Here is an 18,582-nt window from a genome sequence, read left to right on the forward strand (position 1 = left end):
ATGGAGCTCAGTTCACTCCCGGTGATGCTCTGTGAGTAAATCTTCTCTTTGTGTCTTCATTAGAGTGAGTGGTGGGGTATAAAGTTCTCCATCTGCAGTCTGAATGTCCTGAGTGATGAGTTTGTGTCATTAGGACATGGATTTATGTCCCAGTGCTGAGATTATCACACTTTTAATCATAATATTTGCTTTAAATAAAGCAATTTTCATTAAATAAAGGCATTAATGAGAAGAATAGTGACTTTTGTATTTCTTACAGCTGGTAGTTTAGATTTTCTGAATAAGATTGAATCTTTTGTGTCTACAGTGTGCTGTTTCCATGAACATACTGAATAATTTTCAGATTTACGTCATATTTTCTGTTTCTGTTCCCTTTTTAGTGCTGGTTTCACTGATACCAGTGGCCCATGTTCAAGGTGATTTATACTGTATACACTTGATCCTTTATATTGTGTAAATTTCTTCTTTCTAATGGGGCTATAAAGGTTGTGTAGAATTTGTTACTAGCTGATTAATAATCATTCACAAGAATTATGTTCAGTTCAAATAAATAATGGTAATAAAATAAGAAAACAATGACCAACAAAAATTCTGATGGGAATACATAGTTTTACATGAGTTTCACTGTGGTTCTTTAATTCGACATAAAAATCCCTTTACTTTAGAGATGCATCAATACTGGTACTAAAAATGCTCCAGTATGAACAGACAAAGCCAGGTGATCCCATGTGACATGAGCTTAGTGTATGTTGTTGCACTAAAGAACAGACGACACAAAACAACAGTGATGTGGACGTACTTCACAAACTATGATCCCAGCAAAACCAGTGACTGTATATATGGGTTGTCATAGTAACAGGGATTCAAAAGTAAAGCCAAAATTGTCTCTGAGGCCTTCTCGTGGCTGGCTGCAGTACAGTTGTAACCCCGCCCATTTCTATGTTACTCTATGGGAAAAGTGTCAAACTTCCATTTTAAGTTACATCTCACCCCAATTATTTTCAGCAACAGTGCTGTCATTTTTATAAATGGACCCTGAGATCGACCTCAAAATCTTCTCATGATCAATGAATTTTATTGGTGTTATTTGGTGATAAAACAGGGTGTGGTTGATGAGCTGATTGACAGTTTTGGACATGACAGTCGAGCCTCATGAACACACATTCACTTTCCAACACACACCTGAATCTCTTTACAGTTCTGCAGCAAAGTCATGTCCTGTTCTGCTGTAAACTCTTCTAACAGACCCTCAGCAGGAAATTCTCTGCAGTTTTTCAGTATGTTGCTCATTCTGATGTCTAAGCGAGCTTATTGTACTGACATTATAACTAGCAAACATGAGTGAATGAAGTGATGGGATAAACCAAGGCAGATAACATGAGCGAAATTTCAAAGCAGTTGTTTTTTTATTGACTGTATGATCTTAGCAAACACTCAAAGTAGCTTGGGAAGGTCAAAAGGTCTGATTTGTGTACCAGCCATCAAGATTTTCTAGATTAGTAAATACTTTTGAATATAAGGTTTGAATTTTAGATTTGAGACGCAGCTCATGACAAGAATCACGACAGCAGAGGAAAGTTCCCTTAGAGACAGAGTGCATCAGTGTGTTTAGGGATTTTTATGCACAGTGACATTAAATATTTTACAGTTAGACTTGGAAACTTGACAGAGATTTTTTTGGCACTTGTATCTCGTGAATATTGTTTTTAAATGTTCTGGATGTCCATAAGATACACAGTGAGTGTGCTGCTGCTTCTGAAGGTACAAAGTATAAACAAGAGCCCTCTGCTTCACACCAGGCCAAATCACACCACACCAGAGTTTTTTATTTTTATTTATTTATTTTTTCTATAACAGCACTTCTCACTTGCCTGGTAAGTCAGGACAGGGAATATTTCTGTGGTTTTTACTCAGATATGTTACACATGAACATGTTACTGATGTAATAAAATGTTTCAATGTTACAGTCGGTCTAAATTCTAAACCTGAATATTTTTTAAAGTATTGGGTGGTTAAAGCTTGCAGGTGCATAAAATTCATAATGTCCATTTGCCCCCCCCCAAAAAAAAAAAAAAATTGTCAACATTTGGTTCAATACTAACAAGATAACAAATTTTATTGTGTGTATCAAGAGGTCTCATCTCATCTCATTATCTCTAGCCGCTTTATCCTTCTACAGGGTCGCAGGCAAGCTGGAGCCTATCCCAGCTGACTACGGGCGAAAGGCGGGGTACACCCTGGACAAGTCGCCAGGTCATCACAGGGCTGACACATAGACACAGACAACCATTCACACTCACATTCACACCTACGGTCAATTTAGAGTCACCAGTTAACCTAACCTGCATGTCTTTGGACTGTGGGGGAAACCGGAGCACCCGGAGGAAACCCACGCGGACACGGGGAGAACATGCAAACTCCACACAGAAAGGCCCTTGCCGGCCCCGGGGCTCGAACCCAGGACCTTCTTGCTGTGAGGCGACAGCGCTAACCACTACACCACCGTGCCGCCTGTATCAAGAGGTGCCAAAACTATTTACTCATACTCAGTCTGTAAAAATGGCATTGATGCATCTCTAGTTTATGTCTAATTAAATAATTCATAGTGTTGTTTAAAATAACTATTTCCACCTCTGCACACTTGGGAATTACTTTGGTATATTTTAACAAATCATTATTATTATTATTGTAACAGTATATTACATTATCTTTATTTTGTTTGTATTTTGTTTTATACAGCAGTCTCATATAACATTTTGTTAAGGGCCTTGAGGAAATTGGTTCCGGGCTCTGATGGCTGTTGTAGCTGTCCCGGCTACTGGAGAAACGCTGGGGTCCTTGACGTGGCGAAGATGGGGGTGAGCTGGGGTAGCGTCGTCCCCTTTGGTCTGGGGATTGATGGCGGTGAGAATACCCCTGCTCTGGAGAGAAGCCACACCTTGGTGACTCAGCATAATGTTGATATCTCTGCGGTGATGCATGCGGAAAGAAGCGTGAAGCTGCTCTTCCCCGCTGATGAGGGGACCATTCTGGTGCTGCCTGAAGTCCTCATGCCTGGATGGTGATGACTTGTGTCGTTTTAAGTCGGTCACCGCCAACCTCAAGGTCTGGACTTCCGCTGACAGTTGTTTGATGGCTGATAATACATCAGGGGTTTGGTCTGAGGATGCTGCTGCTTTGGTGGACACCCTTGTTGTGAGGTGTGCAACTGGTTGTGAGCCAGTGTTAGAACTGGAAATAGTGGTGGCTGCATTCTGTGGTTATGCAAGCCGAAGTGCTTCTTGTGCTCGCTCCCACTTACATGCCACTGCTAGGGCCTCCTCCAACGTTGTAGCCCCATGTTCGTGGCACTTCACTTGCAAAACTGGGTCTAGTCCAGCAACAAATCGTCAGAACCGCTCCATAGTTATAGCCGGCTTTCCATAATTTGGAAACGCTTCAAAAACTAGCCTAGTTATCTCTGCAGCAAAAACTTCAAGTGGCTCCTTCGGCATGCGCTGCCGGGCATTCACAAAAGTCTGAAAATGTTGCAAAACTGCTTGCCGCCAAAAACATCAGTCAGTCGGGAAACACACGCATCATAGTCCTTCTGTGTGGCGGGTGGCAGTGATAACCAGTATGCTAAGGCATCGCCACTTAGCCTAGCTGGCAAAATGGTAGTTAAATCCTGTTGCTGAGACGCAGGACACGCTCGTACAGTGAGCTTTAATCTGGCTTTACACAGAGAAAAACTTTCTTTGTCCTTACTGTCACCGTGGGCAGCACGGTGGTGTAGTGGTTAGCACAGTCGCCTCATAGCAAGAAGGTTCCGGGTTCAAACCCAGCGGCCAGTGAGGCCCTTTCTGTGTGGAATTTGCATGTTCTCCCCGTGTCTGCGTGGGTTTCCTCCGGGTGCTCCAGTTTCCCCCACAGTCCAAAGACATGCAGTTAGGTTAACGTGGGGCAGCCTTGGGCTGAAGTGCCCTTGAGCAAGGTACCGAACCCCTGACTGCACCCCGGGCGCTGTGTGTGGCTGCCCACTGCTCTGGGTGTGTGTGCATGTGTTCACTGCTTCAGATGGGTTAAATGCAGAGGATGAATTTCACTGTTCATGAAGTGTGCATGTGACAAATAAAAAGGTTTTTTTATTGAATTACATTGGTCCCCAGCAGTAGACTCACCCAGCCTAACATTAGCAGCGTCCTCGCTCCTATTTGCTTCAGTTGTAGATGCATTTTGTGGGGCAAACAGCACAACTTCCTCATCGGAGCTCATGTTTCGTCGCCTGAGATCGGAAGACTAGCAGCTGATAAACGTTGTGACTTGCATAAGCACTCAGTGATTAGCAATGTTCATCCAAAATGCACTCACTGTCAAACTCAGCTAGCCCCAGTAACTTAGCCCACTGCTCGGTCGAAAAAAACCCACGAATCTTCCAATAACAACGAAAACACCGCTGACACCAGTCTGTAACCCTAAAAGTTGGCGCAAGTGCGTCGAAACTCCCGTCCTCCTTACCGGGGCGTGGAATAAACGGGCTACAGGCGGTTTACAGAAATTCAGTTTATTGCAGACCGAACACTTGCATACAACTTCTTCACTCCTCTCACGTCTTTTTCTCCTCTCTCCCCGTGTTCCTCTTTTCTCCTCCCCATGGTCACTTTTCCCCGGAACCAATTTCCTCAAGGCCCTTAACAAAATGTTATGTGACACTGCTGTACAAAACAAAATACAAACAAAATAAAGATAATGTAATATACTCTGTTTTTATTATTATTATTGCAGGGAGAGTTAAAGCTGTGGTGTCCATTCAGCCTGATGCACATGTGTTCATTGGAGAGCTTGTTACTCTCAGATGTGACACACAGGGAGGAGGAGACACTCAGCGGCCATACAGCTGGAATAAGAACAATAATAGACTCTACACAGACAGAGGATATCCAGCCTCAACAAAGGAGTTCAATATCAGGTCTGCTGGTGACTCTGTCGGTGGTTCCTACACCTGCAGTGGACAGGATTCAGAGATCAGTGATGCTGTTACACTGACTGTATCAGGTCAGTCTGTGGGGGTTTTGTTTTAATTTAATATGTTTCCATTATTTTTTAGGGTTCAGATTTTGAGCTGTCAGTAACTGAGTCCCTCTTTGTTTAGTTTGTCTCGTCGGCACCAATTTCCGTATATTTATTTATTTTTCTTTCCCAAATTCTAACAGAAAGCGAGAGCGCCCGAAAGGGGAAACCGAGCCGAGCCGCCATTTTGAATCCTCATTCACGGCTGTAATGCAAATAGCTTCCTCCTCGGTGTACAAGTGCACTTCCATGGCAGGAAAAACACTACATTCTGCCGCCTATGTAGTGCCCTATTTATACAAATAGGAGTCATTCGGGATTCAGCCATGTTTTTGCTCGACCAAAGTTATCCAGTATTATGACCTTTATATTGCATAAATAAAGCCATTTGGTGAAACTTTGAAGAAGAGATTCATCTCATCTCATTATCTCTAGCCGCTTTATCCTTCTACAGGGTCGCAGGCAAGCTGGAGCCTATCCCAGCTGACTACGGGCGAAAGGCGGGGTACACCCTGGACAAGTCGCCAGGTCATCACAGGGCTGACACATAGACACAGACAACCATTCACACTCACATTCACACCTACGGTCAATTTAGAGTCACCAGTTAACCTAACCTGCATGTCTTTGGACTGTGGGGGAAACCGGAGCACCCGGAGGAAACCCACGCGGACACGGGGAGAACATGCAAACTCCGCACAGAAAGGCCCTCGCCGGCCACGGGGCTCGAACCCAGGACCTTCTTGCTGTGAGGCGACAGCGCTAACCACTACACCACCGTGCCGCCCCTGAAGAAGAGATTGTCCTGGTTTAAAGTTTTTACCGAACGTAATATTATGTATGAGGATAACATGGTCCAAAATGGGCCTGATTAACTAATGAGATCAAACTGTGAGCAAGTTAGAGGTTTTTAGCTTTCTGCTGAAATGTTTTATTTTATTTCTTCTTCCTCAGGGTAGTGAAACTCGCTCTCGCTGTGAACACTGTCGTTATCGCTATCCATGCTGTAAAATTAATGCTATTCTCCTGAGAAATGCTGCCAAACATTTAGGATACAGACCCGCTCGCCAGCCAATCAGAGCGCAGGATTTGGACCGCGAAAAAAATATAAATGTTTATGTTAGAAATATTTCTGAAAGCATTTAATGAGCACAGTGAATCTATTGCTTCTGTTGTGAAGTGAAAAGCAGCTCTGACACCTTCATCATTTCATACCAACAGAAAAACCCAAAGCGACTGTGAGAGTGAATCCTCAGAGCTCCGTCTACACTGGAGACACCATCACTCTGAGCTGTGAGCTGCAGCAGGGGGCTGGATGGCAGTTTCTCTGGGAGGAAAAGAATCAGTATGTGAACACTGTGGCTACAGACACCAACACACTCAATGTGACAGTTGATACTGCAGGAGAAACCGGGTATCGGTGTATCGCACACAGGCGGAACGCATGGGCAAACACACACTACTACACAGACTACAGTGATTTTATCAGGATTACAGTAAGAGGTACAGCATAAAATTTTCACTTTTTTCAACAGGCTTGAAGTTAGGAGGGGTGTGAATAAAAATATTGCATAATTATAGCAATTCCATGTTATTCTATAATGTTTTCAATAATCCTGAAATAAGTTTTAAAAGGTAGGTGTTATTTGTGGTCAGTGAGGTCGAACAAGGCTCAGTAAAGTCAGTAAAACAGTTGAGTGTGTGTTTATCAGGGAGAGATTCACTCTCATAAGAGCAATTCCAGCGTTATGGATGTGACATTTGGACTCAAAATGGCCACAACTGACCTAGTTAATTTTTATTCCTTTCCAGTATTTTAAAATTTGTTGTATATTTTTAAGACCTCTCATATTGGAGAAGTCATGGGAAAAAAAGAATTCCCATAGTACATTTAGAACTTTAGAAAATGCCAAAAAAGACATGCGTTATGGATGTGACAGAAAAAATACCCCATTTCCAGGGTGACTACACATATTCATCAAACTCTGTGAAATTGCAAACATAATATCCAAATGCATGCATGCATTTAATAAAGGAGTCTTAGCTGAAAATAAAAAAAGCCTTTGTTTAAAATATTTTCTATTTCAAGCAGAATCTAGGAAGAAAAAATCAGCGTTATGGATGTGACATAATTCCGTTATGGATGTGACGCGTCTGAAATAGACATGGCATATGTTTAGAAAATCAGCAATTTAGCCACCATAACCCTTTGAAAAACTCTCTAAATATCAGCTAAAACTATCAAAGTTCTTAAATAATATTTAGGGTGGCTATTGTTTTGCTGTTTTTTGGATTTTAGCATACATTTCTGTGGCTTGTGGCAATAATATAGAATTGTACATGATCAAAGTTGATTTTAGCTTGGGTTTTACATTATAAGAAAGACTGACAGTGACATATTAGGTTGGTTACAAATTGGTTCAACTTATTCACATCTGTAAAATACAGGCCTAGGTGATATCTCTGGGAGTGGTTTTGATGTATTACATGTTGCTTTATTTTTGCATGGTGAGGTTGACATTTACATGGAATTGCCCATATGTGAGATACAGACTGGTGGATACAGGTGATACAACTCGTATTTCACAAAATATTATTATTATTATTATTATTATTATTATAATCCATTCAGTGATGATGAGAAGAATGAACACATTCCTCATCTCTTCTAAAGGTGTTTATACCTGTATGGAAACAGAGAAGTGCAGAAATACTCACTATAACATTATTCCATGTAACTGTTGAATTCTGGATTCTGATTGGTCAAAAGGTGTTGATTAATTTTCTATAACAGCAGCTCTGACAGTGCACTCATTCTAATATGGTACTGTTTCTATAGTAACAGCTCTTTCAGAGGGACTTGTACGGTGGATGAGTCACATAATCTAAGCCCGATGATAAAGAGATTAAAAAGATGTAATTTAACAAAACAACAAAAAAAGGGTATAATTGGTATGGTGAAGTTTTCTGTCGGAAGATGTTTGTTTAACTTAAGGAAGGAGTCTCCAGTGTCAGCTCACTGTAACAGTCAGAGGTAAAACTGTAGCTTTAAGTTTCCTGACAAAGACAGAGGACGTGTAGAAGAGAACTGCTTCCAACGGTGAGTCAGTGAGTGCTGTCAGAGCTGAAATCTTCAGAGAGAGAGAGAGAGAGAGAGAGAGAGGTGTGTTTATGTCTTCAGCTTCTCTTTTAGTGGATACAAGTCAGTCGCATGAGTGACGCACGGTCGTTGTTTGAGTGACGTGCCTCAGAAGTACTACATAAGTATTCCACACTTGCTATTTGTGCGGCCCGCAAGACAGAAGTACATCTCACTTTCTACCCCTATGTGTGGTGTGCACGCAGCGCACGTGACATGAGGGGCAAGACTCTGGGTATATACAGTTAGGTCCATATATATTTGGACACTGACGCAAATTTTGTTTTTTTACCTGTTTACTGAAACATATTCAGGTTATAGTTAATATAATGGACAAAGTCCAGACTTTCAGCTTTCATTTGAGGGTATCCACATTAGAATTGGATGAAGGGTTTAGGAGTTTCAGCTCCTTAACATGTGCCACCCTGTTTTTAAAGGTCCCATGGCATGGTGGTTTGTTGATGCTTTAAACGGGCTCGTGGAGGTTTCCGGATGTTATATCCGCAGCCTTTCTCGCAATGAACCCTCGGCACATAGATATAGCCTCCTGGGAGAAAGCCCCATTTCAGCGCTTTTCCCAGTGCATCGTTTTGCTAATGAGAAGCAGGAGGCGGGGAAGGGTAGAGGGTGGGGGCGGGTCTTATCATTAATATTCATGACATGTAAACGTGTTACCTCTGATTGGCTAACAGCACTGTGACGCTACCTCCAGTGGGTCAGAACAAGCGGATGTGGGTGTCTTACTATGGCGAGAGAGAAGGAACAAACCGCGAAGGGAAAAATACCGCGCGCTGACGTCATTAAGGTGCGACGCGAGGAAATAAAATAAATTCAACAAATGTTTGGGTTTTTACTGAACAAACAAACAAATAAAATGAACGAGTGACTTAAAATAAAGAATGTGGGTGTCTTTGTAAAAACTGTTTTGATTGGCTATTATAACAGAGCATGCTGCATGCTTTTTTGGTTTTGTAGCGCAGAGTACCTGGCTAACTGCAGGGAGCGGTTAGCTGCACAGCTAATGTAGCCATTGCAAGGCTAACGTGGCACCGATTTTAAAACACGGCAAAACGACTTAACAGTTATACACTTACTTGTTCGCTGTTTGTGGCTGATGCGGCAGGGATGCTTGGTACGGACCCAGGCTTCAGTGACAGTTGATGTGCAAAACCTGCCCTGTACTGTCCCAAGTTGTGGAAACATTCATCAGGAAAATGCTTCCGACAAACATACACCGTCTTAGGTAGACTCGACGGCGTATTATTGAAGTAAATAAAATTAAGCCGCTGCGTCTTCAGGGGCTCTCCCGTCGGCAGTAAAAACAGACTCCTTTCTGTGTTGTCACATCCATGTACAGTGCAACTTCCATGTTTGGTGGCAACTTTTGAGCTGGGCGAGCAATCCATACAGTGGGTGGGAATCCAGAGGGGGGGCATGGGGATCATCTCCCTTGCTGACGTCGGCAAGGGAAGAGCTTCTCAACGCGCCGTTTTGACGCGCCATTCTCAAATATTGGGCATAGTTTTGTTTACACATTATGAAATTTCTAGCCACTGGGGTGACTTAAGAAGGTCAGAGGAAGTCATTTTAACATTTTAAAAAACCTCAGAAAGTGAAAATTTCATGCCATGGGACCTTTAAAGGGACCAAAAGTAATTGGATAATTGACTCAAAGGTTATTTCATGGGCAGGTGTGGGCAATTCCTTCGTTATGTCATTCTCAATTAAGCAGATAAAAGGCCTGGAGTTGATTTGAGGTGTGGTGCTTGCATTTGGAAGATTTTGCTGTGAAGAAAGCATGCGGTCAAAGGAGCTCTCCATGCAGGTGAAACAAGCCATCCTTAAGCTGCGAAAACAGAAAAAACCCATTCGAGAAATTGCGACAATATTAGGAGTGGCAAAATCTACAGTTTGGTACATCCTGAGAAAGAAAGCAAGCACTGGTGAACTCATCAATGCAAAAAGACCTGGACGCCCACAGAAGACAACAGTGGTGGATGATCGCAGAATAATTTCCATAAAATTTTGTTTCCAAAATTAATACTGAACATTTAAGTGGTTTTCACACAGTGCCTATTGTGTTACTTAGTGTATGCATTAGGAATTATTCAATCTTAACATTACTAACATTTGAAAGATAAAAAACACACCCTACTTGTCTTAGCTATGCGATACAAATTGTTTCATTTGTACTCTTAGAAAACGTTCGCAGAAAAAAGATGACATTTCAAAAATTTCCATTATTTGAACCAATAAAATCCAATGCATTCCTGGGATTTTCATACAAAACCAAACTAATGGACTTGGCAGTGTGATGCCACTCGGAGCCTGCTGGTGAAATTCGTGAAACTAAAGTGTTGATGGTGCTTACACTATAGCCAGTGTTCATAAATGTACCAGCTCATGGACTAGGTCACTGCTGCCAGGCTGAAACTGAGCTTGGTTTAAATAATGGAAATTTGTCAGACTTTGCAGTGCAAAACTGAACAGAAACAGGCCAGAGAAGAAAGAGAGACAAGGAACAATAATCTTACTACACTGGATAATGAAGATAACCAGCAAGAACACAGATATGAGCTGAGGTCTGGCGTTCAACTTTCCTCCTGACACTGATAAATGTTGAAGTCGTTCAGTTAAACGATGATGATTTTCTGTACTTTCAGGCAACACTTTGTCATTATATACTGCTTTTGATATGAATAACTGACATAAAAATTCCATAGGGGCAAGACTCTGGGTATATACAGTATATTGGGGAGGAACCAAGGAACCAATCATGTAGCAAGTAGCATTGTAGAAGGGAAGAAGACCACCTCATTTGCTGTTTTTATTTGAGTATGTATTAATTTACCATGCAAATGTCAAATAATAAAACGTAAGGGAATAACGCATTTTATTACATTGTAAAAAATCCCAACTAAATAGCCCAACAGTTTGGGCATTGAAACACACTTTGACTCCGAGCTGCTGTCCGGCTCCTAGTCCTGCTGAGTGGTGGGACGGGGTGTTGGGATGTCCTTGTCCTCATCACTGAGCATGGCACAATGGCCTGACAGCGATGATGGGATTGCAGTGTCCTCACTTCTGGGCATCGTTAGCTGAAACATACATGAAAATCAGCATACAGTGGTGCTTGAAAGTTTGTGAACCCTTTAGAATTTTCGATATTTCTGCATAAATATGAGCTAAAACATCATCTGATTTTCACACAAGTCCTAAAAGTAGATAAAGAGAACCCAGTTAAACAAATGAGACAAAAATATTATACTTGGTCATTTATTTATTGAGGAAAATGATCCAATATTACATATCTGTGAGTGGCAAAAGTATGTGAACCTTTGCTTTCAGTATCTGGTGTGACCCGCTTGTGCAGCAATAACTGCAACTAAACGTTTCCGGTAACTGTTGATCAGTCCTGCACACCAGCTTGGAGGAATTTTAGCCCATTCCTCCGTACAGAACAGCTTCAGTTCTGGGATGTTGGTGGGTTTCTTCACATGAACTGCTTGCTTCAGGTCCTTCCACAACATTTCGATTGGATTAAGGTCAGGACTTTGACTTGGCCATTGCAAAACATGAACTTTATTCTTCTTTAGCCATTCTTTGGTAGAACGACTTGTGTGTTTAGGGTCGTTGTCTTGCTGCATGACCCAATGTCTCTTGAGACTCAGTTCATGGACAGATGTCCTGACATTTTCCTTTAGAATTCGCTGGTATAATTCAGAATCCATTGTTCCATCAATGATGGTAAGCTGTCCTGGCCCAGATGCAGCCAAACAGGCTCAAACCATGATACTACCACCACCATGTTTCACAGATGGGATAAGGTTCTTATGCTGGAATGCAGTGTTTTCCTTTCTCCAAACATAACGCTTCTCATTTAAACCAAAAAGTTCTATTTTGGTCTCATCCATCCACAAAACATTTTTCCAATAGCCTTCTGGCTTGTCCATGTGATCTTTAGCAAACTGCAGACAAGCAGCAATGTTCTTTTTGGAGAGCAGTGGCTTTCTCCTTACAACCCTGCCATGCACACCATTGTTGTTAAGTGTTCTCCTGATGGTGGACTCATAAATATTGACATTAGCCAATGTGAGAGAGGCCTTCAGTTGCTTAGAAGTTACCCTGGGGTCCTTTGTCACCTCGCCAACTATTACACGCCTTGCTCTTGGAGTGATCTTTGTCGGTCGACCACTCCTGGGGAGGGTAACAATGGTCTTGAATTTCTTCCATTTGTACACAATCTGACTGTGGACTGGTGGAGTCCAAACTCTTTAGAGATGGTTTTGTAACCTTTTCCAGCCTGATGAGCATCAACAACGCTTTTTCTGAGGTCCTCAGAAACCTCCTTTGTTCATGCCATGATACACTTCCACAAACATGTATTGTGAAGATCAGACTTTGATAGATCCCTGTTCTTTAAATAAAACAGGGCGCCCACTCACACCTGATTGTCATACCAATTGATTGGAAACACCTGACTCTAATTTCACCTTCAAATTAACTGCTAATCCGAGAGGTTCACATACTTTTGCCACTCACAGATATGTAATATTGGATCATTTTCCTCAATAAATAAATGACCAAGTGTAATATTTTTATCTCATTTGTTTAACTGGGTTCTCTTTATCTACTTTTAGGACTTGTGTGAAAATCTGATGATGTTTTAGCTCATATTTATGCAGAAATATCGAAAATTCTAAAGGGTTCACAAACTTTCAAGCACCACTGTATATAATATTAATTACATAAGCATATAGATACTGAAATGAATGTTTAAAGCATGTGTATTTACCTGTGAAAATCCCTCTGGCGGGGTGCTGCCTTCTGCCGGCTTGAAGGCAAACTTCTCCCTGTCCGTGCAGGGCTCGCCGGTGCTGCTACCGTCATCAAACTTTTCCTCCTCCTCCCCCTCTGCTGTTTCAGGTTGGGTTACTTCACTTTTGTTCGCTTCTTCTTGGGTCCCATTTTCTAAACTTTAAACTGAAAATTAAATTTTTCCCACAAAATATCCACTATTCGTCAGTCGAAAGACAGATGCTGCAGACACGCTGGTTTTATACCCACTCCTGGCTTGAGTCACACGCAAGTTATGAGTGATTGTAACGTGCTAATCACATGCATCACACGCGCTTCACAAATGCGACCTGAACTCGGAGCGCAGGAAACTGGTAAAATGCAAGTCTCACACACTCCACACACACTGATCACATGCGTTAGATATACACTTTCCACAGGGTAACGGCACAATTTTTCCCACGCCTCGAGGAAGTCAGGTGTGCAACCTGTACTTGACAAGTACTTTGCCCGTACTCCTCCCCCAAACTTTCCCCCGGGTTCACCACGACCCTGCGGCACGCCTGCGAGCTACCAAACCCTGCGGCCCGTGCGTGTCCAAAACACTTACGGCGGGTTGTGAGTGAGGCTTAACTGTACATTTTGATATCATGAGAAAAAATAAGTTCTGAAGAAAATACCTTTTGTTATTTCAAAATCAAGAAAGTCATTATATCAAGATAACAGAATTGAGAAAAGAATAAATAAATAACTCATGGTCTTTCTGGACTTCCGGAGTGGTATCTACTGACTGGGATAAGATTCATTTGGCCAATTTAATTTGTTTGATTAAATACAGTTATTATTGCACCTTCTTTTTCTTCTTTTGGCTGCTCCCGATTAGGAGTCACCACAGCGGATCTTTTGTCTCCATTGCTCCCTGTCTTCCGCATCCTTCTCTACCACACCTGCCACTTTCATGTCCTCTCTCACCACATCCATGTACAGTGCTCAGCGTAAATGAGTACACCCCCTTTGAAAATTAACATTTTAAACAATATCTTAATGAACACAAACAATTTCCAAAATGTTGACAAGACAAAGTTTAATATAACATCTGTTTAACTTATAACGGGAAAAAGTAAGGTTAATAATATAACTTCGATTACACATTTTTCAGTTTTACTCAAATTAGAGTGGTGCAAAAATGAGTACACCCCACAACAAAAACAACTACATCTAGTACTTTGTATGGCCTCCATGATTTTTAATGACAGCACCAAGTCTTCTAGGCATGGAATGAACAAATTGGTGACATTTTGCAACATCAATCTTTTTCCATTCTTCAACAATGACCTCTTTTAGTGACTGGATGCTGGATGGAGAGGGATGCTCAACTTGTCTCTTCAGAATTCCCCATAGTTGTTTGATTGGGTTCAGATCAGGAGACATACTTGGCCACTGAATCACTTTCACCCTGTTCTTCAGAAATCCAACAGTGGCCTTAGATGTGTGTTTAGGATCATTGTCCTGTTGGAAAAGTGCACAACGACCAAGGGCACAGAGTGATGGTAGCATCTTCTCTTTCAGTATAGAGTAATACGTCTGTGAATTCATGATGCCATCAATGAAATGCAGCTCCCCAACACCAGCAGCACTCATGCAGCCCCACATAAGGACACTGCCACCACCATGTTTCACTGTAGGCACCATACATTTTTCTTTGTATTCCTCACCTTTGCGACGCCATACAGTTTTGAAGCCATCAGTTCCAAAAACATCTTGGTCTCATTACTCCAGAGTATAGAGTCCCAGTACTCTTCATCTTTGTCAGCATGGGTCCTGGCAAACTCTAGGCAGGGTTTTTTGTGCCTGAGCTTTAGGAGAGGCTTCTTTCGTGGACAGAATCCATGCATGCCATTCCTCTGCAGTGTACGCCGTATTGTGTCCCGGGAAATAGTCACCCCAGTTTGGCTTTTTTTTTTTTATTGATTGATTGATTGATTGATTGATTAATTTTATTCCGAACAGTAAAGAAGATATAAAAACCAACAAAAAATAAAAATGCAATCATCAAAACATCGTCATAAACAGAATAGCGTAGCCACAAGGCAATAACATAATAATGTTCGGAAAGGATTAGGAAGAAGTAAATAACTTATCAAATCCTAACCCTCTATACCACCGTTAATCAAACGTCACTTTCCACCATAATAAACTATATATACAAAAGAAAACAAAATCAACAAAAAAAATCATACCGACATACCAACATGGTATAATATTGACCAAATCAAATCATATATACAAATACTTATGCTATGCATATATACACACATACAATACATGTATATAAGAGCTCCACATTCAAACTGTTCCAAAGCTTTACTCCACAAATAGAAATACTGAACATTTTTAACGTTGTCCTAGCACTGCGAATTTTAAATTTCAATTTCCCCCTTAAATTATAGCCCCCCTCTCTATCTGAGAACATTATTTGGATATTCCTTGGTACATTATAATTCCTTACTTTGTACATTACTAAGGCAGTTTTAAATTCTATAATATCCCTGAATTTTAAACATTTTGAATTTAAGAATAGTGAATTAGTATGATCTCGGTAACCAGCACTATGAATTATTCTTGTAGCTCTTTTTTGAAGTATAGTTATTGCATGAAGTGAACATTTTATACGTATTTCCCCACACCACTGAGCAGTAATTTAAGTACGGTAAAACCAGGGAACAGTAAAGAATGCGGAGTGAATTATAGTCCAGGACGTGCTTAGCTTTACTCAAAACAGATATGCTTCTTGATAGTTTCATTAGTATGTATTTTATATGTGATTTCCAATTAATTCTATCATCTATTATTACCCCAAGAAATTTATTATTAGAAACTCTTTCAACATCAGCACCATCTACCTGTACATTTATTGCCCTATTTATTTTATAATTATTAAATAACGTGATTTTTGTTTTAGACAGATTTAATGATGATTTATTTCGAACAAACCAACTTTTTAACCTGCACAATTCTGAAGAGATTGTTTTCTAACTCATGTAAATTTGTTCCAGAACAAAACATATGTCTCATCTGCAAATAATACCATCTTAAATATCTTTGATACATTGCACATATTTATATAAAGAATAAACAGTTTAGGACCCAATACTGACCCCTGAGGGACACCACAATCAATATTCAAACGAGTTGAGACAGAGTCACCCAACTTCACAAATTGAGTCCTGTTGCTCAAACAACTTTTTATCCAATTTAATACAACTTCCCTTATCCCATATTGTTCCATCTTATTAATTAATATATCGTGATTAATAGTATCAAAAGATTTTTGAAGATCAATAAATATCCCAGCGACATATTTCTTATCTATAGAGTTACTGATTTCTTCAATCCATTAGTGCCATCTCTCTTGATCTATTTGCTCTAAATCCATATTGACTATCACTGAGTAGTTTGTATTTTTCAGTGACTTTATCTAATCTGTTATTGAATAGTTTTTCAAGAATTTTGGAGAATTGAGGAAGTAAAGAAGCAGGTCTGTAATTTGTGAAGTTGTGTTTGTCCCCAGATTTATACAATGGAATTACTTTTGCCATTTTCATATTGCTTGGAAATGTACCAGTTTGAAATGACAAATTACAGATGTATGTTAATGGTTTAGAAATCCCCCCCAATTATAGTTTTCACTAGTTTCATATCGATATCATTACAGTCTGTGGATATTTTATTACTACATTTATTGACTATATCAATAATTTCCTTCTCATCTACTGGTGTAAAAAAACATAGAACAAGAATTCCTCTTTATAAAATTATCTATACAATCATCATTTGTTACTGGATCAGAGATATTTTGAGCTAATCTTGGTCCAACATTAACAAAACAATTATTAAAACGATTAGCAACTACATCCATGTTATAATTTTCGATACCTTTGTCATTAAAGTATTTAGGGTAATGTGTCAAGAACCATCTTTAATAATACTATTTAATATATTCCTTTAATATTATTTTTATTATAAATTAATTTACCATAATAATCCTTCCTACATCTCCTTATGATACTTGTTAACTTGTTTTTATATTTTTTATATTTATTTTCTGCCTCTTTGCTTCTTAATTTAATAAATTCTCTATATAGAGTGTTTTTCTTCTTACAGGCATTTTGTAATCCCTTAGTAATCCAAGGTTGGTCATTATAGTTTTGTTTTGTACTATATTGCTTCAGTGGGCAAATTTTATCATATAATAATTTGAATATACTTAAAAAGTTATCATATGCTCTATCAATGCTATTCTCTATATAAACTGATTCCCAGTCTTGTATTAATAAATCATTATTTAATGCAAACATGGCCTCCTCAGTCCTAACTCTTCTATACTTAAGTTTATGGTCTGTCACATTTCTCTTATGATTACAGACATAAATTGTAAAAACTGGTAGATGATCACTAATATAATTGATTAATATTCCACTTATGTTATTCTCTATATCATTGGTAAATATATTATCTATTAAGGTAGCACTATGGTCAGTAATTCTGGTGGGTCTGGTAATTTTTGGGTGGAGACTCATACTGTACATGGTATTAATAAATTCCTCAGTCATACTGTACTTATTAGGGTTCAACAGATCAATATTTGTATCCCCACAAATGAAAACTTTATTGTCTACTGTAAATGTCTTTTCTACCCAGTCCTTAAACCCCTCTATACTAGTTTCTGGCGTTCGATATGTACAGCTAATTAATACATTTCTACTTTTTTCAATATTAATTTCGATTGTTAAACATTCTAATAAGTTATCAATCACAGTTGTCATGCCATCTATTAACTTATAATTCAAATTACAGTCCACATACACCGCCACTCCTCCACCTTTATTTTTCCTGTTTATAGAATTAAATTCATATCCAGCCAGTTCGAAATCCACTCCTTTCTTCATGTCAATCCAGGTCTCTGAGATGGCAATTATGTTGAATGGATGAGTAAACTGACTTAAGTATTTCTTGATGTGTTTAAAGTTAGCGTCCATGCTTCTGCTGTTGAAGTGTATTGATAATTTTCCCACGGCCTTAGTGGACTGATTGTACTGTTCCTCTGTGTAATAGTGGCAATTGTCCTTAATGGTTGAAAAAAAGTTATTGTCCGGGTCTATGTCATTTTCTGTATCCAGTAGTTTATGGTCAGTGAATTCATGTGGTTTCAGTTCCAGGTTTTCATAATCAACAAGCATTTGCGTGAGCCGAGTAGTGTTCCGAGTAATGGATGAAGGAGTTATTTCGGTGTATGTCATGGTTGGGTTTGGTGTAGTGTCACGTCGGTATTGATTACTGTACAGTCCTGATAGTCATCACTGGTATTTGTCCAAGTCCTCGATGTTCCGTATGACCAGAACTCTCACCTCCTCCGGTGTCCTGTTCAGCTTGATGAAAACGTTGCAGTTGGTGATCCATGTACATTGAATTTTATTTTCTTTCTTCAGTTGTCGTGCTTTTCTGGCGATGTGAGCATTGCATTTTGTCAGGTGCTCATTGATGTAGACATTTGTCCCTTTCAGTTTCCTTCCTTGTTTCAGTAGTGTAGCTTTATG

The 18,582-nt window shown here is 39.9% G+C and overlaps 1 protein-coding gene across 1 annotated transcript in view; it reads left to right on the forward strand.

Moving 5' to 3' along the window:
* The window catches only part of LOC132882157 (B-cell receptor CD22-like), a 173,218-nt gene continuing 154,636 nt past the window's right edge, over positions 1 to 18,582 (forward strand). The window contains exons 1-3 of the mRNA XM_060915426.1: positions 1 to 31; positions 381 to 416; positions 4,765 to 5,034. Of these exons, the coding sequence (XP_060771409.1) occupies positions 1 to 31; positions 381 to 416; positions 4,765 to 5,034 (337 nt within the window). The remainder of the gene's footprint in view (positions 32 to 380; positions 417 to 4,764; positions 5,035 to 18,582) is intronic.

The sequence above is a fragment of the Neoarius graeffei genome, chromosome 1 (assembly GCF_027579695.1).
Source record: "Neoarius graeffei isolate fNeoGra1 chromosome 1, fNeoGra1.pri, whole genome shotgun sequence".
In the NCBI taxonomy this organism is placed as follows: Eukaryota; Metazoa; Chordata; class Actinopteri; order Siluriformes; family Ariidae; genus Neoarius; species Neoarius graeffei.